Source organism: Lentinula edodes, assembly GCF_021015755.1.
Source record: "Lentinula edodes strain Le(Bin) 0899 ss11 chromosome Unknown C8R40scaffold_78, whole genome shotgun sequence".
In the NCBI taxonomy this organism is placed as follows: domain Eukaryota; kingdom Fungi; phylum Basidiomycota; class Agaricomycetes; order Agaricales; family Omphalotaceae; genus Lentinula; species Lentinula edodes.
In genome coordinates this window covers 107,660-131,305 of record NW_025764384.1, presented here as the reverse complement: position 1 = coordinate 131,305, position 23,646 = coordinate 107,660, and the positions used below count along the sequence as shown (strand labels likewise).

The window sequence follows — 23,646 nt, the reverse complement described above, 5'->3', positions numbered from 1 at the left end:
CAGCTTTTCAATGAGGGCCTATCGAGTATGAATGCAACGCAGGGCCCAAGTATTCAAGACTTATTTTTGAAGATCAATCGCTTTCATGTTGCACTCGAACGTTCTCCTCTCGACTCCAGAACAATGAAAGCGGCAGTAGATGTTTGGCCCTCAATTAATTTACTCCTCGAAAACTCCAAGATATATGATGCAGGTGCCCACATATTACACTATACCATTATGCTTTCACACTATCGACTTTACACTTGGGTTTCGGAGTCCATTGAACATGTACTTGATCATCCCTCGTCACACTGGTGGTACCGTCTTATCAAGACCGTCGGAGAGGTAGTGGAAAGTGGGAATCGTGGCATGTTTTACTTTAACTCATCGGATTTCCTACCTACGATTGAACCCCCAAGAACTTATTTGTGGAACTTCCATGGAAGGCAACATGATCAGCGCAGCGCTAATAGCCTTCTTAGTTCGCGCATTATCTTTCACTGGCTTGGCTTGCCAATAGAATCTGATGACAAACACAATGTGCAGTCGTTGTTCCTGAAGAGCCTCATGGACTCTAGTGCTACTGCGAGCATTTTATTGCTTGACGAGGTCTGGGCTGCATATAGCACTCCTCGTAACCTCTGTAGCGCTCACTCAAAACGAGGGTATCCTTCAAAAACTGCCATGAAGAAACTTGGCCAAATGTTTCTTGACCATCCAATTTTAGGCCGTCATCGTTCTTTGGAGATTCAACAGCTTATTGATTTGCTCCAAGCTGCTCATCGCCGAATCATGGGTCTTCCGACCTCCCTTAATTCCCCATCTTCGGCAATATTTGCAGAATCACCTTCCACTCCTCCTCTTCTTCCTCCACATACAACTTCAAACGATAACATCTCATATCGGATTTCTCCAATCGCATCCTTAACGTCTGTTCGAGAAAATAATCGCGTCATTTTCTTTCGCGATTGGCTCCTCGAAATCGCCGAGGCTTATATGCAGTTTCCACCGCTATCTATGGACCAACTCAAGCTAGAGCAGCGTAGGATCCTTGAAAATTCAGATTCATCTTGTCCATTCCGGGAGCTTGCATCCTCTCGGAAGCAGGTCTCAGGTCCAAATGGATTATTCGCACATCACTCCCGCGAAGGCACGTTCAGCGCATTACTCTTCCGCGGCGTACTCTTCAATACAGAAGCTTTACAAGAAACTGGACATACTGGGTTTTTTGAGTCCCTTGAAGCCTGGTCCCAGTTTAAAGCTCTTTATGCAGATCGAGGGGAAAATTTTATATGCAACCCTTGTGCATACGGTACAACCAGAGGACGGACTTCCTCTAACGATGTAAACTTCTGGATTGGAAGTGAGATACTGGAGGAAAAGCTGCAAGATCCGAATGTCTCATTTACTAGCATCTGGCAATTTATTGTCCATGCTAAGAATGACAAGAAGAACAAACTCTTCCCTTCGTTTGGAGATCTTTCAGCATATCTGCTTACGGTCGACCTTACTTATGCTCATCGCATCCCTTGGCCAAGCTTGGATGAAGTTGCGCATGCCATATACGTTCTCGCTAAAGGTGCCCTGCATGGACTGCAAAAAATGGATCTAGTCCCAACAGATACTTATAGCGAAAATCAGGTCAAAGAGGGTTTTAAAGCTTTGTATAGGTTTCTAGATGAAGATGCGAAGTTCCAAAAAGTCAAACAGACTGTTATATTTGATCCATTTATGGTGGAACATGCACTATGCAAGATCAGTAAAGATCGAGTATATGAAAGAAGTAAGTTGTAGGATATTTGTAGTATTTTGCTTATGTACTGCATTCTATCGGAATCTGCTGCTAAAACTTGATCTTTTTGTCATTGGTGAAAAGAAATTGAAACGGATTATGCAAGCAAAGGTAGCCCATTCAATATTGCCTCGATAAAGATAAAATGTAGAGCGGTAGGTAGCGAACAATTGAAGAGACAAGATTTTGCTTTAATGCACCTCGACCGTCTCCTCAACCATTTCCTGCGCTGCCGGAATTTCATCCTGCATCAATGGCTTGTCGCATCTAATGGTGAACGAGAGTATACCATTTGACAAGACGGCGATAATGTCGCACAACTAGGAAAGTGTTTGAGCAGCCAGAATAAACTTATTGCCATAGACTTACCTGCGTTTTAGCTGGAATTCGTAGAACGCGATAAAATTCACCATGAGCCCTTTCCATTGTTGCTTGCAACGGTGCTGACATCGTATCATAAGGAGCAGCAATATACCCATGAAATTCTCTGGAACTGCGTTGCAAGTCCACCGGTGGGCTAAGTCTTGGCGGAGCCAGAGAATTCTCATGAATGCACAAGCCAAACTTTCTTGGAACGCGCCAATTAGGAGCCAACGACATTCCCCAAACCACAAGGTTCCGTTCCTTAAATATGGATGAATAGGCGGTGATGACCTTGAGGTGCTGACGTTGCACGCCAGGCAGTTCTACGTCGTAATGTAAGATGTGGCTTTGGCAGTCATATTGGGAGTCAACCCGAGGCATATAGAGGGTAGATGAAAGCTGGCGAACAAAAAGCAAGGTAGAATCAAAGTTGGTCGGGTGTTTCATTTCTTCGGTGAGGGGAGAACGATATTTGGAATTTGGTTTGGGTAGAAGATTAAATACCACAAAAGACACGTGTATATGGAAATAATCCAACGATAAAAAGGTGGTAGGCTCAGATAGCTTATATAAAGTTTGAATTGACAAAAAATGGCAAAAACGCCGACAGAGATTGTGGAGAGGGTCACAAAATCAAAATCAACCGTTTGTTCCACTTTAAACACAAAGATGTAGATGAAATGGTATAAAGTAATGCATAAGCTTCAAACCATATTGTAAGTACCAGCATTATCCAACATCTGCACAAGAAGCCAATGATGAATTGCAACCCGAGGGTTCCCAAGTTCTACGTTTGGATCGTAAGTACTTTTGAGCAGCTTGATTAAATATGAGGCTGGTAGTCTCATCGACCTGGAACAGGTCCGGAATGAGCAGGATCCCATTAAAAGATATAAATCGGAGTCATCAATATCGCTAGGGAGATATAGTACATCGTCATCTTCAACTAGAACGATCTTAAATGGCATAAATATCAGTCGACTTGATTTCAAGATTAGATACTCACTTGCATTGGCTCCCCTTCGAGCAATACCCTGGTAGCACCTGTCACAGCCCAGCACATTAAGCGCATGCGGAATGTTGGAGACCGTAGTCCCGATAAGCAGGTTTTGACCTCGGGACTGAATCTATCCATCATACTGGCCAAAAGCTCCGGACACGGTGCTCCAGTACCGGCAAGAAAATCTTCTATAATGTCTTGAAAAGTCTTCCCAGTAAATTGAGGACCAGCAGCGCTGAGCGCTTGGGCCAGTTCATCCAATGATGGCTGCTTGAGATCACAAGAGATGCTGATGTTTAGAGAAGCAAAATCGCGAATTGTAGACATTTCCGCAGTTCGAATAAATTCTTCAGGTCCCCCAAAGAAGCTGCGCACAATCTGCAAAATAATATTAAACTCTTGATACTAGGCGTACTTCTTAGACTTACATCAACAAGATCGATCCCTGTAGCACAAGGAAGTAAGAACCCCTTAAGAAAAGCAGCAAAATAGGCGTTATCAATGTCTATGGGACCAATGACAACATTATGAAGCATTTCCCATGCAAGCTTGTGGTGACCAGCTTCTGAACGTCCATGCAAGACTGCAAGCTATGGTAGACATTAGTTGAGTACAAATAGAAGATTCTGAGCGTCGCACCTGTATATTGTGATATGAGGCAAAGTGTGAACTGAATTCCGCAATGCTATCCATCGGCCCAATATTCAACCAGCGCTCTAGCATCTCACTGATTGAAGGCAAATAGGAGGAGACCAACTCATGATGAAGGCAGGATATGTTACAATCATTGAGGAGATAAATGAGGAGAAGAGGATTCAAGTGTCCCGGGTAGTGTCCATAAATGAGAGCTAATCCAGTTGCAGCCCCAAACAGAACCAGTTCATCATGCTTATTGGATGATATTTGCAGGTCGGCAGATTGGAGCGTCGTGTATTCCCCATAAAGTGGAGTACAAAACTCATGCTCACGTTCCTCAAAAAATCGACGGAAGACCTCGGTAATGGCTGATTGTTCAAGACCAGGCCCTGAAGAGATATAATCATCGTGTTCATCGACGCTAGCAATGCAGTAATTCAAATCAGCAGTGTTTTGGCTAAAGGATACAATCTTACCAAACAAAGTGGCGGTTTGGAGATAAAATTCGACTCCAATCTCCACTTTGTACGGAGATTTTCATTTGAGCAATAAATTCTGTTGCCAGTTCTTGTTCATTTGTACCCTTTACCTGAAGGCCAGGACAGACTAATTCTCCACGGTGTACCTCTGCAACAATTTTGAAAATAGCTTGGGTGCGTTCATCGTCAAAGAATACAGGAATGAAATCAAGAGGGACGGGCTGTTTCCAGGGCTCTCCCCATAGCTTCTTAGGCAATGGCTGCTCCATCATTGAGGAAGTTGGAATCTGAAACTAAGAATTAGATACCAACAAAAGAGAAATAATTGAACCATGGCCTACAGAACGGAGAGCATACGGTCCATTTGACTGAGGTTGATTTTCATTTGGTGTCCTGGGCGATGCTGGTTCAAGCTCCTGATTATCTTGTTCTCCTGAAGCTTGTGTCGTTAATAATTGAGCTACAACTCTTGAATCCTAAAGCACAAAAATCAGGGCACAAATTTCTAGCAAATATAATGGAATATTTGCCTCCTCATCGCTGTTCTCAGTATCTAGCTGACATGACTCTTCTAGTTCCTCTTCATCCAGGGCATGGATGTTGAGATTTGCATCTGAGTCATTGCGGAACATGCTATATATACGGATGGATAAACAGCGATGAATGCGAACTGTATCGTCTGATCCCAAATATGCTTGAGCTAAGCTAACGTTGGTTTCAAGTGGGTGGTTCCGAATAACTGCAGGACTGTATTAGATATTTGACTTGATAGTTTATGTTAGAGGTTTACTTACGAGTGTGAAGCTGAAAATGATTGTCCCGGGTCACAACTAGCTTGGGAACGACATATGTACCATGGCTAGCCAAAAGATTTTGGACCGTTGTATTTCGCTCATAGGGCATAGACCTAAGTTTTGAAGTATTGTATGATCCATTGGCTCGACCATGATTACTAAATCCTAGCAATTGCAGAGGAAGAAGTTCTTGTGGAGCTAGCGGTAATGAGGAGGAAACCGATGGAAGATCATATCGACGCCTGAGCTTGAGCGTGATATCGGACATTAGGTCAAAAACCGTAGTAGAGGTTGGAAGGTTCGAATATTGATGAAATAGGCCCAAGGCATCAAGCACCATACGGTACGCGTCCTTGTTAATTTCATAAAAGATTAACTGCTTCGGAAGTTGGTAGAACTGGCAAATATGGATATTTTCAACAAATGGACATTGGGAAAATAGAAACATCCATACCTTAATGTCGCTTGTTGGAGGAAGCGGCAAATAGATCAAAACATCGATAGTCACAACCTCTATTCCTCCAGTAGCTACGCTGATACAGTCATCGATACTTGGAATTCGATCTCTACGACCAAGCCCAGGTGGCCGGACAGCTTTTCCACGCCTCTTGTCTTTTCTGGGGTTCTGAGGGAGTGACTGACTCGCATGATCAAGACGCAAATGATTGGTACGCTGGATAGCTGTGAGACCCGGAAAGCCCGAAGCTGTAGTGATACGAGCATGTCCCTGAGAGCCTATCATTTGTCCATACCCATCAGATGTACCTGCAACTTGCATACTAGAATATGGTCGGCATGCAGGAGGAGGTGGTGGTGGTAATGTACTGCCAGATCCAATAATAGGAAGAGGCTGGGCCTCAATATTTGACGCCTGAGTATGTAGTGGAATAGATGAAGGAAGCATTGCTGCAGAATGAGCATGGCGTGAATTCGATGAAGGAACCTGAGTATGCATGGTCCGCTGTACTGGAAATGTGGTAGAAGCAAGAGGCGGAATCTGATTTTCGTTGAAAGGAGGAAGAGATCTTTCTGCCAATAATGAAGATGGTAGGTTTTGAGCCTGGTTTGACTGGGTAGATACACGGGACTGCAGCCTAGCATCAGAGGGTGATATATTCATAATCTGTGCTGGAAGAGAAGCAATTGTAGACGAGGATGAATCAGAGTTCTGCAATGAAGAAGTTGTAACGGCTTGCGATGATGTTGGATTGGAGGAAGGGGCAGGAAATAATGGTGCTTGACTGGGAGAATTCTGCGATAATGCTTGTGAAAGTAGAAAAGACTGTATATAATATATGATATTAAGACATCTGTCCGCATGGGAAGGCATAAACATACCTGAAGAAGCATCGGAGGAAATTGATTCTGACTCATGAACTCCAGTGCCTGGGCATTTGGCGTTGCCATAAATGACTGCAGTAGGCGGGAAATTTGGTCGCTGTTGGTATTGCTATTGCCAGTATTACCAGCATTGCCATCCATTGCAACTGGAACGTACAAGTAAGAGGAACGTAACAAGTAAGAGGAATGGATATAGTTCAAGAGAACGCTATATATCGTTGTCGTTATATTATCTGTGGGTGATTTGGTGGCAGCTTGCGCATAACCAATTACTGCTCATGATGAAGTTGTTGGTAAGGTATTGAGAACTGGTAGCTCATGTCTTGAGAGACCGTTGATAACATACCCAGAACCGATTGAATGTCTTGAGAGACCGTTGATAACATACTCGGAACCAATTGATTGGTGCAATGGATACACAAACAAGAGATTGAAAAGGACCAAGCTTCGGCCATGGAAACAAAGCAAGAGTAGTTTCAAGGCATCAACAAGAACTCAGAAACAATGTGCAGCAGCTCAGTGGATTAACGACTAATGGTTGTAGGATGGAATTATACAGAAGTAAATCTAACATTTAAGGCACCATGCGGATCAGCGGAGGACATGGAATATTGCTCAAAATCTGCCGTCATAGTTTAAGGCTGTTTAAGGGCTGTGTATCAAATGACTTTTTGGGACGCAATCTTGCAAGCATTTCGGTGAATATCCAGACAATCAAGGTGTTAATGTATGTATTGCGTCCGAAAAAGAGCTCACAGCCTGACGGTCACGTAAGCTTCGCGAGCCTTTGTGAGCGCATGCTCAGGCCTCAGGCGTTAGTACTAGCCATCGCCCTTTCGTTCAGGATGCTAGCCTATTGCTCGACTTGCTGGTCTCAACTACCACTTGCAGGCAGTGGATCGGCCGCTACTCTGAACCCTTGGCGTATATCTGCTAACCTCAGAAGCTCTGCAACCTGAGCACCGCGGCCATTCTAATATAGTAACTGGAGACCAGCTGGAGACAATGTTACTCGATGTCTTTACAGCCCATGAGTCATTTTTGTGACTATCTCTGCTATTTTGAAGCTTCGCGGGGCTGATACAATGGTGAGTGCTCTTAAACCTTGGCATCTTCAAGTCAAATGATGAATATTTTGCATATGTAAAGTTCATCGAAAGATGGTATACAATGTTTTTGTGGGTATATTGTTATCTTGTCCATCTATATTACATACATCCAATGTGTCCTTTCTATAGTGTTCGTTCATATATCCAACACATGCACCCATATCTCTATGCCGCTACCCATCCCTTTCTTCGCCTTCTCCTCATACTGCTCTTCGCGTCACTCGTACAGAACACATTTCGGAACCACGATTTCCATCGTGTATCGAACGTCGAAGCAGTAGAACGCGAGCTGCTCTTGCTTCCACCACACGATGAGGAATCAAGGGACCTAAGATGTCGCAGGCGAGCATACGGACTGTACCAAGTAAACGAATCTGCGGAGTCTTCCATATAACAAGCTGAACTAAGCTCTCGGTATCCGGCGAAGATCGCGCGAGATTGTTTTGGGATAGGCGCCACGTACGGACGCCAAGGAGCTGCTAGGTCGCGGTTCTCTACTAATGACCAGTCACTGTGGGAAATAAGATGAAAGGAAAATTAAAAGCAAGTGGGTGAGTTGCATGTTCAATGACAATGGATGAGAAGAGAACTTGAACTTACATGCCATAGAAGAATGGGTCTTTTCGTATTTCGGATGGATGTAATCGATGGCAAGGGTCCTTCGCTAGCAAGCCGAGGATGAAGTCTTGTGTGACCATCGAGATCGTACTCGAGTGACCAATGAATGAAACGTCGTCTTCCAGTACACTCCTCGCTATCTGGCCCTTGTTCATTGCGCTGTCGCCGAATGGCATCTAAACATCGTATGTCAGATCGTCGTATCAAAAGAAGAACGAACTTGATTCTACCTTTCCTGTCACCATCCTGTACAAGATAACTCCCATAGCCCAATAGTCAACCTCGAACGAATACCGGTCTCCGCGGTGCTGTTCAGGCGACATAAAGTACGGTGTGCCACAGTCATCGCTAGTCATATACGCTGACGCGTCTGAGCTACTGCCATCTACTGAAGGCGCGCCACTGATATTGATACCAAGCCGATGGCAAGCCTCTAATGCTGAGCTGCATCGACTGGAGTTGGAAGAATCATCAGAGTCGGTGTAGAAGGACTCATCCGAGTCTTCGCTAGGATCCGAAAATCGCTTTGAGACGCCGAAGTCGGCTAGAACAATGTGACCATCGGGTCGGATGAGGATGTTGCTCGGTTTGATGTCGCGGTGGATAATTTTGCGCGTGTGGAGTCTTTCAAGGGCTACGATCTGAAAGAGCAGAAGGTTGTGAGCCATTGAAAATCAAATTTGAACGCGTCAATACTCACGAGTTCAGCGATATAGAATCGTGCTTCAACTTCGTCGAAAGTGCGTTGCTGCATTATTCGCAGCGCCAAATCGCCTCCAGGAATGTATTCCTAATACCCAAACGCGTCAGTTCCAGGTACAACGAGCCAAAATAGATGTGTTGCGTACCGAGGCAAGATAGAAATTTTCTCGATCGCTCCATGTTGCGACAAGAGGTAGGAAAAAATCATCGCTCTCCATGGTTAAGAATGAATGAATGTTCTTCTCCGTAGTGACTTTGGTCCTATTACAATGGAACACGTTTCTTGATTTTGGTATAACCTTCAGCGCCAAGTGCTGACGGTCGATATTATCTCGAACGAGATAGACTTTGCCGCTGCCTCCGGTGTTGATAAGCTTGACCATGTCAAGGTCGACCAGGTCCATTCTCCGGGGTACAATATTTGATGAAGATTCTGAGGAGGAGCTCATGGTAGATGAAGAAGCCGTCTCGACATCGCTTCCACTCAGGTCCGAGTAATCCATACGGATATGTTGGTGGTTATCCGTGGCGTAATAGCACTGTTAGATGCCAAGTAAGTGAGTATAATTGAAGACGATAATCGGTTCAGAAGACAAAGAACGCACGTAGTTCATGGTGCTCTGTGTCTGCGAATGATAATTGCTGTTGATAGTGGCTATACAGGAAAGAGAGGGAGGATCTGCAGTCGACAGAAAGTGAAAGCTGGGGTAGATAAAGGAAAACGCTGAAACTCGATAGGAGGGTCGAGGTACTGTAAGTTGTGCCTCGATCTTACCATACTGTTAATTTAAGTAAGTTACAAGAAGAAACCTAAACTTTAGAACTTGACGCTGGCTCAGTGACTTCATTATCGTTATTGACTGATTGATCTCTAGTTCTGAATTAGGATGGCCTGGGCAAGCAATAGAAGAGCCTATCCCTTGATCGTTTGTGACTTCTTTCTCTCTGTAAGCGCATCACCACTAACCGGGTATTCGTAGAGCGTGGAGGACCACGGCGCACGAATCGAACAAAGCGGCAATAGGACACGGAAATGTTCAATCCGTCGCTCGAAGAAGAAGATCCTATTCCCCTTCGTTTGCTGAGCTCAGGGGCAAAGACCTGCACGAAAGAGGAAATTGGGCATTGTCTAGCTACTCAGGATGGGTAAGTACATCGGTCGATCTGGATTCTGTCATGCGTGAAGGATTGTTCTCCGCAGAAGCGCTTTTGCGGCGTTGTTGTGCATGTGTGATGCCTGAGTCTCAGAGCAAGCTTATGCATCGTCTATCGGCACCAGTGCGTCATTCCACGGAAATTGTTATGAACCTGATCAGCTCGTTCAGATAAAGCTAAGGACGCCACGCACGCCACCGAATAATTATTATTAACTTTGTTGAGGGGCAGCATTCATTCGGACACAATGTTCTCTGCATAATCGTTCAGTCACCTGAATAATCGCCGTAAACACTCCCTCGCCGACTCGCAATACTTCTTGCGAGGGACCTCGAGAGCACCGGTGAAAATGTATTTTGCACCCTGGAAAGTCGAAGAGAAGAATGAGAAAAAGGAAGTTGGGCCGTGGATGTACCGGCTCACCAGACCCCGAGGAATTTTGCGCGATCGGTTCTCGAGGCGCCCTAAGAAGAAAGAAGGAATTTGAAAAGGTACACCCATGCGAGTAAGCATACGCCAAGTCCGAATCTGTCGAGTGAACAATAATTAACCTTCGTAAACGCAACGATAGGCGGCAGCTCAATACTTGGCTCAGTTATCCTTAAACTTAGGACTCAGCTGTTCAAAAATTCAAAAAAGACTTGAGGGCGCGTTTCCAAAGATTTTCCAAAGATTAAAAGAAGTTATGAAGGAAATCGAATTTCCCAAAGAGATTATTTTAATCTCGATAGAAAGGAAGGAACTAGGCACAGCGGACCTCCTCCCGCCGATCCAATTATTACGAGTCCTGAATTCCTCTGGAGGTCGCTCTGTGTCCTCTGTGACTGTAACAATCTGTAACCGTCTAATCCATCAAAAAGAAGCAAGGTGAAACCAGGAAAGGCCCTGTCGTGGTGGTGGACTGTTCCAGTCTTAGTTGTCGTCTATCGACATTTATGCGGGTGGAAATCTTTCCCAAAATGTAACGCCACAGAACGACTGAGAGTTACCGAAAAATTAGGAACCTAACTTAGAACTTGGGGAACCCTAGGTCAAGCAGACTCTCAGTAGACTCAATTTGATAACGACTCTCTACCCACGTATGTATAGTGTGAAAACTTTGAAAGAGGCGTTGCTGAGCGTTGAGGTACTGTATCCAAGAAACAGACTGACGACAGATAGAAATAGACAGACCCGGTATGCTTTACCACCGAACAACATGACTGGTTAGGCTAACCATAGCTTTCATCGCGAAGCACGAAAGGACGATTCTACGTTACAGTTCATTCCATCCAGCAGGATCGAATAGATATAAAGAAAGAACAGAAGAAAGTGCGCTTGTCGAATATCAAGCTGCGTCACCACCCAAACTTTCTCAAAAGAATTGACTTCTTCTTCTCACCCTTCTATTCCGTCCGTCGCACCTCTTCCACCTCCGCCACTCCTTCCGCCTCTTCCCCGCCCCCGGCCTGCATGGGAATGAGGGTGCGAGTCAAGAGTGCGCATGCACATGGCTCATATTTCTCTGTACAGTACGGACTACCAACCGGCTTTTCTCCTTCAGGAACATATACCCTCCTTCCTTGCCTGGGCTCCTCTCATTGTTCCACAGACAGAAGTGTCCTATTCCCGTGGTGCAAGGAACAGGCGTAGGAAGTTGAATGTTTCCTTGAGTATACGTGCTTCGCTTAACCAGTGGCCTCATAGGCGGTTGTATCCTCGTAGGATATGGCAGATAATCGTGCCTAGGATTCAGCAGGTTGTCAACTTCGAATGTGGGTCTAGAAATGGGTATTTAGTAATGATGTCAGGAGGGAATTAGAAAGGAGGTTACAATCATGTCAAAGTCGCCGACTGAGGCAAGGATATTGTATGACAAAACGAAAACAAAAACCACTCACGACCTATTAGAATTCAACCACTGCCTTCAACCTAATCCTTGCCTCCTTATCCGCACTACTCGTCATCCTCATGAAAGCGTCCTCAGGCCTATAACTGCTTCACATTAAACCTGTACCTTACTCCCTATCTCTCCTTGCTCGTCGCAGAATTTCGCTTGTCAATGAATTCCAAAAACGCCGTTTTCGTTGATGATAAGGGAGGTTTGTCCAATCATATGTCCACCACTATAGATAAGATTTGAACGAATTGATCAAGTTATTCCAATCCTCACAAGGCCTCACTCCAGCTCACTCCTCGCCCTGAATTTCCGGTCCATCTTCTTGCTCCTGTTTCTCGCTATTCCCAAACACTACTCTCCCTCGTGGCAATCTTATGATCGAACTCAAATTCTTGCAACACATTGCGACATCTAAGAATGCTGTCAGCGCGCGCACACATACACCTGCTAGAAAGCACCAGAAAGATAGAAGAGGGTAAAAAGGGCCACGGGGTCATGAAGCAGAGAGTTTGCCTTGCTTTGGCTTACCTCGAGTTAGAGGGAAATTCCGAGTCCAGGCGATATATGATATCAGGAACGTGGTTCATGAAATGTTTCCGCGGATTGAGCACTTGAGCTTTGGCTTCAAAACGTGAAAGCTGATGGATATCGATCAATAAACATCTGTCTAGAACAACTGTTCTGGTGAGTTCTCGACTCACCCGAAGAAAACACACAAGCTAGGCAGACGTGCTCAACCACATGCTGGCTAAGGATCCCAAGATGAAGCCCCCCTCCATCTTCCAAATTGAGGATAACCGAATATCCGGAATTAGACGACATAACGAACAATCTTCATAATCCGAGGAGGCTCTAAAAAAGAAGTGTGACGGTATTCCGCAGTCGTAGATAGCTCGACATCCTCGGGGAAGTAAAATCATGAGGAGCGATTGCTGAGCTTTCGGTAGGTGGACATCGATGAGGGTCCGTCGAAAATTGACATGTTGGTTCTGAAAAAACAGGCGTTGCCGGTGATTGGCCGAGGTTTGTACTCACGTTATGATACAGCCATATTATTGGCGTAGTGGCGTAGTATTGATAAAGCTAAGTACTTCAATCATCAATTTCCTGATTCTATGACCTACATCCTAGTATAGACGATTGGAGTAGCCGTTTGGTTTTGGATCGTCGAACCAAAACCAATACTCATTCTAATACACATCCGGACACTTTATGCTTTCTGTCTTTTCTTCAAATTTCAAATGGATCGCTTTGTCCGACAAAATCGCCTCAAGGCGCTCATTTGACAAAAACGGGATTGATTACCAACTTACGATTTTGCGCTTTAACATTTCATTTGGTAGGACTTTCGAGATAATCGAAAATGGTCTGCACATTTTGGTACATACACTGCCGAATAGGATAATCGATCTCGATAAGTTGGGCCACAAGAAACAGCATCACCTTCCGAATTTTTTCAATGGATCCGATTTCTTCTTCCCGCCTCTTCCTGAACCCCTGCCACCCATCCCGCCCCTACCACTGACTCTTCCATTTCTACCCCCTGCACCTCTTCCCCTCCCCCGGTTAGCATGAGAGTTAGTCTTCTTGAACGGCACAAAGCCGACTGACTTGTCTCCTTCAGCTTCGACCACTCCTGTTGCTTCTACTCCAGCTCCTCCAGGAACAGGAGCAGGCGCTGTCTTAGGAAGTAGGTATTTGGGTACATGCTTCATATGTGGCTGAATCCTCGTGGGATGTAGAGGTTTATCATGTCGTAGGTACTCCAAATCTAGTGGGTTGTCTTCAAAATGGGCCTAATAATCCGGTGATGAAGACAGTCAGTGAGTGGCAAAGAGAACAATTCGAAGGAGCAAAAGACAAAGACAGACAACGTATCACCACGCGGAACTCTGTGTCAACAACCAAGTGCAATCGTACGACTCTATATTCGACCAAATCTTTGGAAGAGGAACTTGAACCCACCTTCAATCTATCCGAATTCAAAACCTCCTCCTTCAACTCCTTGATCCTTGCCTCTCTGACCGCACTCCTGGTTACACTCCTGAGGGCATCCTCCATCCTATACCTGAACGCCTCCACCTGCTTCATATCAAATTTATACTCCATCACTTTACTCCCCCTCGCTCCCTGCTCTTTTTCGATCCTGCTAAAAACCTTCTCATCATGCTGAGCACTAGACAGGCTTCCGACAACTTTATTCCTACCCCACTGATCTCGGGGCACAACAAAGGATAAAGCCATACCCGTCCGCCCGGCACGCGCTGTGCGTCCTACACGGTGAGTATACGAACGCGAGGAGGAGGGAAGGTCGAAATTCAGCACACAGGCGACGTCAATAAAGTCGATGCCACGTGTGACGCCGTATTCTTTATCATGTTTTGATTTCTTGGATTTTGTTTTTCCAGACGGATCGGATTGGGATTTAGTACGTTTCTGCGATTGAGATTTCGAGTTTGCAGATTCGAGACGTTTTCGTTTTCGGGAGGATTGGTTGGATCCTGAGATTGCAGGTTGCGTAGTTGAAGATGAGGATGAGGATGGGTTGTCCCGTTGTGTACTTGTGACTATAAAACCTGAAATTCGAGTACGAGAGAAATATATTACGGTTTCAACTCACATTCCTCTATCTCATCCTCATCCTCATCGTCGGTTCCGTCTTCCGAACTGCCTTCTTCTTCATCCTCAGCTTCATCCTTCTCCTGCGTATCGCTCTCATCCGTGGCGATAATATAATCATACACCCCTTTATTGAATTCTTGCACGGTATGATATCTGCGAGGGAACCGAATCATGGTCAGCACAACCAATCAAAGAGAACATGAAGAGATCGTTAGAAACATAAGCTAACAACTAACCTTGAATTCAAAGGTAACTCCGAATTCAATACACAACTCTTAATAGAGAATTGCTCGAGAAACAGCTTAAGCCGATAACTCCTATCAACATCGTTGACAAAAAGAATGCTTTTTCCGCGGACGAGTTTGAGCTTGAGAATTACATAGGTGAGGAGGAACTTGTCAACTTCAGAACATCTGCGAGTCGAGATTAAAAGAATCATGTTTGGTTAGTTCTAATACTAAGCATGACTAGAAGAACGAAGAACGTACTTGACAGCGTACTGGCTCAGATGAGCAGCCTCATCTTCTCCATCTTCCAATTTGAGTATGGCCTACAAGAAAAAATAAAGGGTACGAGTTAGACAACACGACTCACGAATAAATAGATGGACGAAAAGCAGTCCTCCTCGCACTCTAGGAAAAACGAATGAAGACTTACGGGATTCCGCAGTGTAAGCCCTTTCAACAACTCCACATCTTCTGTCATAGTCGCACTCATGAGGAACGATTGATACACCTTCGGCAGGTATGCACCGCTGAAAATCTGGCGTATATCGTCATCGTGGCCATAGGACAGGACGAGATCGGCTTCGTCGACGACGAGGGAGTCAAGATGGGAAGCAACTAAACTCTATTGGGCAAAGGTGAGTTTTGGAGAGAAAATGACAAGTCTGGATGGGTAAGAGGAACGTACTTTAGATTGGAATAGAGCGAGACCGCGAGCTGGCGTTGCTATCACGATATCTGGTTTGTCAGATAGCAGAGTCCTGTGTGGAATTATAATCAGGCGACGTAAAAAGAAAAAATTGTGCAGTGGTACATGCCTCTGTAGATGAGCTGAGGTTGACCCGGCAGCATTAGCTACAACAATATCTTCGCAATACTTGCAAAGCCCCTTCAAATAGCTTGAGACTTGTTCTGACAGTTCCCTAGTCGGCACGAGGATAACACAACGCGTAGCTTGCCTCGAGAGATTCTCCAAATCAAGAGCCTGAACCAATGATCCGATTTTGATCAATACAACTTTTAGTCTGCGCTCTAACAAAGCAAAAACTCACCCACACTTTTCGTGCTAAGAATTTTCTGGACGACAGGTATACAGTATGCAGCAGTTTTTCCACTCCCCGTTCTTGCTCGCGCGAGGATATCTCGGCCTTCTAGAGCCAAAGGAATCGCTTTTGATTGTACGAGAGTCGGTCGGGCAAAGCCCATGTCTGCGAGAGCTCGCAAGAGTCGAGCATCAAGGAGATGAGAAAAAGAAGAAAATGTTGCTTTGGCGTCAACGAGGTGAGCATCGACCATTTTTTGCAATTTTTACAAAGAAGAGAAGCAAACGCCAAAGAGCGGCAAAACCGGCAATGGGCATGCCTTCTTCCGTCCAACAAGACTCGAATATCGTTTGTAAAATGCAAGTAATTTTCTTTCTCATCTTCCTTATTTTCTAACTCCTTTTGATCCCTAAAGATGTCGCCGTCAGATTTCTCGATACACTTGCCCTGAATGCAATCTAGCGTATTGCTCTTCAACGTGCTTCAAGTCTCCGGTAATCAGACTATCTAGTCTTTATGGCTATTTATTTACTCGAAAAACGCAGGCACACACGAACTGCTCTCAAGCCTTTTACAAGAAACAAATTGAGGCCGATGTTCGCTCAGAATCGTCTTCAAAGTCTGCCGAGGAACGGCTGAAGATGATGGAGATCCTCAAACGGTTCGAGGAGAATAATATGGAGCAGGATGAGTTGGTGGGCGAAGATGAAGATAACTCAGAGGGTGAGGATAATTTTGAAAGGCGCTTTTCAGCTATTGATATCGGTAATGAACATTTGACTTTATACTTTCCTTGTTTTCCTAAATATTATATGCAGCCTCAGCCTCGCCAGATGCTCTTTGGTCCTTACTTTCTCAAGTAGAACGTGACAAGTTCATTGAAGCTATTCAAGATCCCTCTAGTAATCTTGCACAGGAACTTCTCCTCAGCCAGGAACTACAGAACGAACTTGCACAAGAACCGTGGTGGGAAATGTCTTCCATCACGCACGACGCTGACGATAATCCTGATGATACTCGCTATGGGCGTACTCCAGAGCTGATTGACATTCCCACAACTATGGTCAAGCCTTTGCCCATTGGGCCACCATTGATATACAACTTGTGTGCTGTTTGGTGCGTATCTGCTATAGAAAATCCAGCGCTGACTGAATTAATCGATTGATAGTATCGCATATGCTTTCGTAACTCGTCGTCTAGCCACGTCTCCGCTTTCGACTTTATCCTATACCATTCACTCTCAAGATTCCGAAGAAGTCAAACATCTTCTAGCACAGCTCGTGCCTTTCGTTATGGACCGCAAGAGCAAAGTGTTGCATACCAGTTTGTCTACTGCGATTGATGACGTCTGGTCGAGGTTCGACAAGGTATGCCCATGAGGTTCAACAAGCCAACTCTAATTACGCGTTTATTTTCTCCATTTTGCTGTAGTCAGCCATTTCAAGTTCTACGTTCACGGTCCTCATGCGTGACACCGCTACCCTTGTTCGACCTCTACCAATCGGCATCATCTCGTCACCGGATCCATCCTCCTACTCAACCTCAGCGTCGTCTAACTCGAGGACAACGGTTGTCGACCTCACCTCACACCCCAATCGCCCCCTTGTTTACGTCCTTTCCGATTTACACCGGCTTTTCGCAAACCAGAACCCAAACCAAAAGTCGAATTACACCCACGTTGCACACAAACTTCTCTTTTATGCCGCCCATGCCCTTTCCACGCCTCCACTCGTATTGCGTTCGCTGGCGGATGATCTTGCGTTTCGAGCAAAGGAGGCAGAAAAAGCTCCAGTGATTATTCCGGGGCAAGTCAATGCTGGATTATCGCACGCAGATCCCAAGGTTCCTACCTCTCAACCTACGATGAAAGGGCTTGGTCTAGATTCAGAAAATAATGCAAACTTGAAAAATCTGACAACAAACCTGATCGAAGAGATTTGATGAAGCAATGGTCACCAACTTGAAATCGGAGGTATACTAGCAAAGCTAGGAGCAGTTACTCACCGTTCTTTCGAGAAGAAAGGAGATGTTGGTCTCTATACCTTTCTGCATCTTATGTTCTAATCTTTGTCGTATTGAAGGGTTCCTGGCCGCTTCGCAACAGTGATACGTCTTTGGAGGTGTACCAGAGGTGTACAGATGAAGCCGTCTATCGGCTCTCACTACTCGTGTACGACCTCAGGCTCTTCCCTGTACTGGACAAAAGGAAAAGATGGCGGATGCAAGACATAATAGGCATTGAAGGCAACAAAGAGATATTTTCTGTAGTCTGTGGTGTAGATAGATAGATAGATAGATACACGGCGCCACCCTAAGGTGTAGTGTACTTGGTCCCATAATCCTAGTTCGGCCAATTCTGGACCTTTGACCTCCTTTGACCCTGGTGTCGCACCGACGGTCCCCTTTGAAGACTGCAATCAATTATCACTCATCCTCTGATATCACGTTAGGCTGTGCACTGCTGTGCATTGGGAATTGAACAGATATCGCATTATTCATTTCTCTTTTTCTGGTGTTCCTTTCTCTCCTTTCATTTCATTCACCTCGTCAGAATCTATTCCCGGCTGGTCCGGTGGTACTTTGCCATTCCATTTCTTTATCCCTAGTCCCTTCCTAGAACTCTTCATGCGCGTTTTCGTGACACTTTTTCCTCTGGTCACCCTGGCAGTGCACGTCTCAGCCCAGGCTACTCCAAGCGGAAATCCTAGTACATCAGACCCCGAACAAGGGATAGAACTGCATGCCATCAACCATTCGCTTCTTGTCCACGACGACTCGGGTACGCGACCTTCATTAGAAAATAGTGTCGGTCCTGCAGACCCTCACAGACCTCCCGCTGCTGTCAACCACACTCCATTGCATAGTGCTAGTAATCAACCCGCACCCAATGCCAGCGGGAACAGACAGGTTCTTGCCCCACCCAGACCTCCACTGACCTTGGGTCAGCGGCGAAAACTTGCTTGTATCAAAATCACTACCACAGTATGCCTCATTGCGGCGGTTGGCTGTGGCTTCAAATATTATGGGATGCCGAATTATTACATTGATTCGCGGTCTATTCCGTCCTCTTCACCCGCAATGGGCGTACGTGCTCTTCCAGAAGGAAAAGAAGGAGAGGAGTGTGATTGTAGTCAAGCGGTTGTAAGTTGTTCTCCTGTTTTTTTGAATATTTGGAGTCCTCAGTTTTTTTCAAGGAACCTGCGAATTCTGAATCCAAGCAATCTACTTGTGAACACGCAAAGAGGGATGCTCCCAGAATGTCATATCGTCGTCGAATTGCCAATTGGGACGACGATGAGTAAATGACGACAGAAAAGGTATTGCGAAGCTCGTATTGTACTAGTGGGATGTATGTATGAATGAAAAATATCGATTAAGAACATGATGCAGCATGATGCGCGCGGCTTCTGAAGCTGGGGTTTGATCAACACTGAGTACAGTGCTTTGCGAAAAGGTTTGCTCAGGGTTTGCTTGTATGGATTTTTACCAAGTGTTTATTGCTGGGTATTTGTCCAATACATTTTCTGGGCCGAGGCTCGAGAGGGCTCTCTTCGAGGACCACCGGGGCCGTCCCCGGTCGGGCTTCGAAATGCTGAAATCCTTTTTGGGGTTGAATATATTGGACAAATAAATAAACACAAATCGATGTGAAAAAGTCGAGCAAGCAAAGACTTACGCAAAGCACTGTAAGTATCATCGACATGGACGCTCATGGACGTCAGTCTGCGGACATTGGATGACTATCAGTACTACAAATTGTAACAGATTGTAACCTGTGGGCGGTTTCGCAATTTGCCTGAACCCCCTCAACCCAAACATTTGCCCTTATTCATTATCCGACGGGAAGTCCTTGGACAGCCTTGGACCGTTCGCCTATTTTCAAAAAGCAGTTCAACTATGTAGGCTCCACTGTCGTGGATCACACCAGCCTGTTACACTAGGTTACACTCCTGTCACCTCCGCCTTGTAGCAGAAATCACTCGAAGTTTGTAAATCGCGTTGAGGTTTGTCAGGATTTATCGAGATCGGACAGATCGAAGGAAAAGCCTGCGACGACCTGCGGGAGCCTGCGGGCCTGAGAGGACCACTACATATTAGTAGCCACCTGTTCTCCCTTGTCGCTTCCCTTTCGTCCCCGGCTGGTCCGGTATCGTTGATCCCATTCTTCGTTGAACTTGCTCCCAGGACTTCGCCATGCGAGCATTTGCTATACTCTTTACACTTTCCATCTTGGCTGTGCATGTCTCAAGCCAGGTTCCATCTTTCCCTCTTGGGCATAGGCAGCGTCCTCATGACGAAGAAGCGGCGATTCCACTTTCAACGCTAGAACATCCCAACTCACCGAGCGCTGCCCGTCTTCCTCCCGATGCCGCTTCTGATGCACCAGATGGACGCCCTTCATTCCATACTTCTCCGCAGGGTGGTTCTTCGTCGATGCAGCCAGCTCAGATCGGAGTGACGCCGCAGGATGCTGCTGTCCATGTACCCCAATCATCTACTAGCAGATTCCCGACCAAAGAGCAAGCCCGTCAATGTATTCGTTATATCGGTCATGGGTGCTTCGTCATGGGTGCTGGCTTTGTCTTTTCCCTCTTTAGAGCTTATTAGCAGCACGTCGAAAAGTTGCTCCACGTCGAAAAGATCCTGCGATAAAGTCGAAAAGTGTGACGAGAACGTGATCAGCATTAGCGTTGGTTTGTCTATATTCTATGTACTGTACAACTTCTAGTAATTGCTCGTACGACATAATTTTTTGAGGAGAGGGTACACGAATATGACAGGCTTTGATGGCCTACACGGATGGATCGTTATAGCGCAACCGGAGGCTGGGCAACTTTGTTACAAAGGGTAGAGGGCGGAACATTCTTGAGTTGTGGTCACAATGTCAGTAGCGTGATCAAACCGTGCTTTTTCAAAACATGACTGTTCATTTTTCGTTTTCAAAAAGTTTTCGACGTGTTGCTAATAAGCTCTTTTCTACCACCTTATAATCATGGGTCGTCCAGTCCCACGAAAGTGGGTACACGTGATGTTCCGGAAGGATTGGAACGCTGCGACTGTGGTCAAGCGGTGAGTTTGATAATTTTATTTTCTCGATTTCTGCTTATGTTTCTTGCATTTACTTCAGGTCGGCGAATTTTCTGACCCCGATCACAAAAGTCCCGGCAAACCTTCCGGAGAGCACAAGAAGAGGACTATTTCAAGAATTTCGTATCAACGTCGAATTGCTAGCTGGGATTCGGACGATGAGTAGGTTGTATGCGTTCGAAAAAGATGGCCTAGAGGATAAAAGAAGGAAGGGTGCACATGTGAAGCATCTGCAGACAAATTTCGAGAGCCCTGGTCTAATTAAATAACAACGTCACTTACATTTGACTACCGAGCAAAAGTTATAAGTGTTCAGGATTCGATTGGAGCGGTCTAGCTATGAGGAAGGGGGCGCCAGGGGACACTGTAGCTTGACAGATAATTTTTCTCTATGACTCGATCGACCTATGGCCGCGCGTTTCGCTTCCAGTCTACCCGTTCGTCAACTCCTAGATGTCCTAGTATCCATAAAATGGAGACTTTGGCGTCAGGATGACCAATTGGTGATCGTTCAAGTATCGGTGATGGTGACCATTGAATACTGAGCACTTCAAGTGATCCCTCGTTACATGTACCATCGACGCGTCTTAATTTAGTTGGAAAGAGCTGAGAGCTTGGATCTCATGCTGACTCCAATTCACGAATAATCACTACTGAGGCAATGACTGCTGTAACGATCTATATTTCGATTCCCCAACATACACAAGTGACAGTAATGCGCAATAATGCCAAAAAACACGTGAATGTACATATCTAGTACACGAAGAACTTGTTGGAGATGGTGTTATAACTCGTAAAATACAACACAGATGAGTGAATGTCTGTAGTCTGTTGAGAAACAATGTCAGATAGATAGTGCGTTTCGGGTATATGAGGAATAATATTGCAGAGGAACCGTGGTCACGTAGTGGCAACCAAGGAAGACAGTGAATTTCTAACTTTAAATAGAACGAACGGACGAGGTGCAGGGGGGCGACGTGAGAACAGACCAACGATGCTTCAACAGTTTCGAAATACCTATCGACCACAGGTCGAAGGGTAGCCATGACGTTGTTCCTTCATGGGCATTGATGATGGCCCTGAAGCATGCCAGTGGAGTTGGGTTGTTGCAGTCTCGGTGGGAACGAGTAAAGGGAAAACTTTTTCGGAGGATTTCGCCTTTGAATTCGAAGGGGCGTGAGGTTCTATGTCATCACGAGGAGGATAACAGGCAACAGACTCTTGATGCATTAAGCCCACTTGCCCAGCAGAGCCATCACACCACACCCTAAAAGCATGGAGCCAAGTGCATATGTCAATCGCGCGTTGGAGCATTCCATCATCTCCTTGTTGAATAGAAACTCATGGGCCAGGAGCTGTGGATATGATAGAACAGTTAGTAAGTAGCAGCATTAAATCGAGACAAACGCGAAAAAAAAAAGTAACGAAACGATATCGTACCTCAACCAAGCCCGTATATATCAATATCCCAGAACTCAGCGAGTCCAGAACGCCACTCACTATGGACGCAGTAGGGCTATTAGGGTTATATGTCGTTCTTAGTCCCAAACCGATAGCGATCCCAATCGGAGTGGTGAATCCGTAGACCACAGCGCCTGTTATAGGCACGAAGTTGTATCTTGAAGGGAGATTCATATAAGCAAGCCGCGAGCCTATGCCGAGTCCTTCGAAAGTTTCTGAAAAAAAAGCGAAAGATAAGGATGAATCGGCAAATCGTGGTATGAGGACTGGAAGGTTATGGAAAGAGTTATACGTACGATGAAAGACTATGACAACGAATAAGATCTTAAATCCTTCATTGACTGCGAGTGTGAGTCCGATAAGCACGCTGACCGAAATGAAGTCAAATTAGCTCTCTCGTACACCAGCGTACACCAAGGATGCTCATCTTTGAAGCTTCTTACCTGTGTAAAACGACACCAAATTCTAGGATCGCGACGCCAATGACCTGAGAGATCGCGGAGTCCAAGACCATATGTGGGTGCTGATGCTCTTCAGACTTTGCGCTTGTCATCTCTGATGGTACTGCTTCAACATCCTTGGAAATATTGGATATGCTCCCTTCTGGTCCATGGGCCGCATGTGACCCGGTATCATGCCCATGAGCATCTAGAAGAAGCAAGAAGAATCCGAAGAGGCGAAGATGTAATAAGATATGATCAGTAGATAATGATAGAGTGATCAGATCGAGTTGCGAAAACTGAGATGGCATGCATACCATGATGCATTCCTATTTTAGCGAGCAAAGCCGTGCCCCAGCGGAAAGCTACTAGTTCGACAATGAATATAGAGAAGATGCTCAGTAAGCAGAGAGCAAGTGCATATGGCTAAATCAGAAGAAAAAAAGATATCCAAGTGAGAAAGCGTATCTGCAGAAGGGGTAAGAATGGAAAGACGCACGTATTCACTCCAAGCCTCTGACAGACATGGAGACCCTAGTTCATCCAACGCAGGAGAGAGGAGATGAATGAACGCAGTCGCGATCTTGAAGAAGGAAAAATCGATTAGAACATTTTGATACAAGAAAAAGCATCACGTACGATTACACCAGATCCAAAGAATTTCGCAAATCTGATTGAAGAGGGCGGATCATTGTTTAGAGAAAGCGCATCCAGTAGTCTATAGCTCACGTACTCAAACAGTGACTTCGGCACGTTTATGAACTTGGATCTTCGTGCCAGCACAGGGAAAAGAGCACCGCAAGAAGAACCGATGTAGATGACGAAAATGGAGGCGATTCGCAGGCCTAAAAATGCATCCCCTTGACTGTCACTATTGCAGTCAATGATATCTCTTTTCATTGAAGTGTTGAAAAGAAT

General features: G+C 45.4%; 9 protein-coding genes across 9 annotated transcripts; 4 read left to right on the top strand and 5 right to left on the bottom strand.

The window, feature by feature from the left end:
- Positions 1-27: 27 nt before the first annotated feature.
- On the top strand, positions 28-1,776 carry C8R40DRAFT_1178296 (uncharacterized protein; the record flags this gene model as incomplete). The annotated part of the gene is made up of 1 exon (XM_046232848.1): positions 28-1,776. The coding sequence occupies one exon, from the start codon at positions 28-30 to the stop codon at positions 1,774-1,776; it is 1,749 nt and encodes a 582-aa protein (XP_046079178.1).
- Positions 1,777-2,847: 1,071 nt separating this feature from the next.
- C8R40DRAFT_1223693 (uncharacterized protein) lies at positions 2,848-4,314 on the bottom strand (the record flags this gene model as incomplete). Its single annotated transcript, XM_046233295.1, has 6 exons — positions 2,848-2,924; positions 2,997-3,093; positions 3,144-3,515; positions 3,566-3,727; positions 3,777-4,194; positions 4,250-4,314. Coding segments are annotated over 6 exons (1,116 nt in total). The 3' UTR covers positions 2,848-2,922.
- A 414-nt stretch (positions 4,315-4,728) lies between these two features.
- On the bottom strand, positions 4,729-5,950 carry C8R40DRAFT_1062955 (uncharacterized protein; the record flags this gene model as incomplete). Its single annotated transcript, XM_046225496.1, has 3 exons — positions 4,729-4,991; positions 5,047-5,443; positions 5,501-5,950. 3 exons carry the CDS (start codon positions 5,948-5,950, stop codon positions 4,729-4,731), a joined length of 1,110 nt encoding a protein of 369 aa, XP_046079176.1.
- A 1,711-nt stretch (positions 5,951-7,661) lies between these two features.
- On the bottom strand, positions 7,662-9,570 carry C8R40DRAFT_1241862 (kinase-like domain-containing protein; the record flags this gene model as incomplete). Its single annotated transcript, XM_046233557.1, has 6 exons — positions 9,422-9,570; positions 8,963-9,355; positions 8,815-8,904; positions 8,345-8,755; positions 8,097-8,290; positions 7,662-8,007 (listed from the first exon to the last, which is right to left on the bottom strand). The coding sequence occupies exons 1-6, from the start codon at positions 9,428-9,430 to the stop codon at positions 7,662-7,664; spliced, it is 1,443 nt and encodes a 480-aa protein (XP_046079175.1). The 5' UTR covers positions 9,431-9,570.
- Positions 9,571-13,289: 3,719 nt separating this feature from the next.
- Positions 13,290-15,992, bottom strand: C8R40DRAFT_1275363 (DEAD-domain-containing protein; the record flags this gene model as incomplete). The annotated part of the gene is made up of 9 exons (XM_046234114.1): positions 13,290-13,646; positions 13,816-14,417; positions 14,471-14,625; positions 14,709-14,885; positions 14,961-15,022; positions 15,130-15,321; positions 15,385-15,457; positions 15,515-15,681; positions 15,753-15,992. 9 exons carry the CDS (start codon positions 15,990-15,992, stop codon positions 13,290-13,292), a joined length of 2,025 nt encoding a protein of 674 aa, XP_046079174.1.
- Positions 15,993-16,043: 51 nt separating this feature from the next.
- C8R40DRAFT_1136512 (uncharacterized protein) lies at positions 16,044-18,062 on the top strand. The gene is made up of 7 exons (XM_046229384.1): positions 16,044-16,098; positions 16,155-16,233; positions 16,285-16,504; positions 16,558-16,855; positions 16,908-17,106; positions 17,171-17,611; positions 17,663-18,062. Exons 1-7 carry the CDS (start codon positions 16,049-16,051, stop codon positions 17,678-17,680), a joined length of 1,305 nt encoding a protein of 434 aa, XP_046079173.1. The 5' UTR covers positions 16,044-16,048; the 3' UTR covers positions 17,681-18,062.
- On the top strand, positions 17,964-19,447 carry C8R40DRAFT_1136498 (uncharacterized protein; the record flags this gene model as incomplete). Its single annotated transcript, XM_046229383.1, has 2 exons — positions 17,964-19,339; positions 19,416-19,447. A coding segment is annotated over exon 1 (677 nt), but the record flags the coding sequence as incomplete, so codon positions are not given.
- Positions 19,448-19,933: 486 nt separating this feature from the next.
- Positions 19,934-20,993, top strand: C8R40DRAFT_1075141 (uncharacterized protein; the record flags this gene model as incomplete). Its single annotated transcript, XM_046226815.1, has 5 exons — positions 19,934-20,309; positions 20,338-20,433; positions 20,521-20,587; positions 20,746-20,809; positions 20,868-20,993. 5 exons carry the CDS (start codon positions 19,934-19,936, stop codon positions 20,991-20,993), a joined length of 729 nt encoding a protein of 242 aa, XP_046079171.1.
- A 1,063-nt stretch (positions 20,994-22,056) lies between these two features.
- Positions 22,057-23,628, bottom strand: C8R40DRAFT_1062974 (ZIP-like iron-zinc transporter; the record flags this gene model as incomplete). Its single annotated transcript, XM_046225498.1, has 8 exons — positions 22,057-22,182; positions 22,268-22,503; positions 22,585-22,655; positions 22,732-22,936; positions 23,046-23,154; positions 23,228-23,311; positions 23,368-23,398; positions 23,462-23,628. 8 exons carry the CDS (start codon positions 23,626-23,628, stop codon positions 22,057-22,059), a joined length of 1,029 nt encoding a protein of 342 aa, XP_046079170.1.
- Positions 23,629-23,646: the final 18 nt, after the last annotated feature.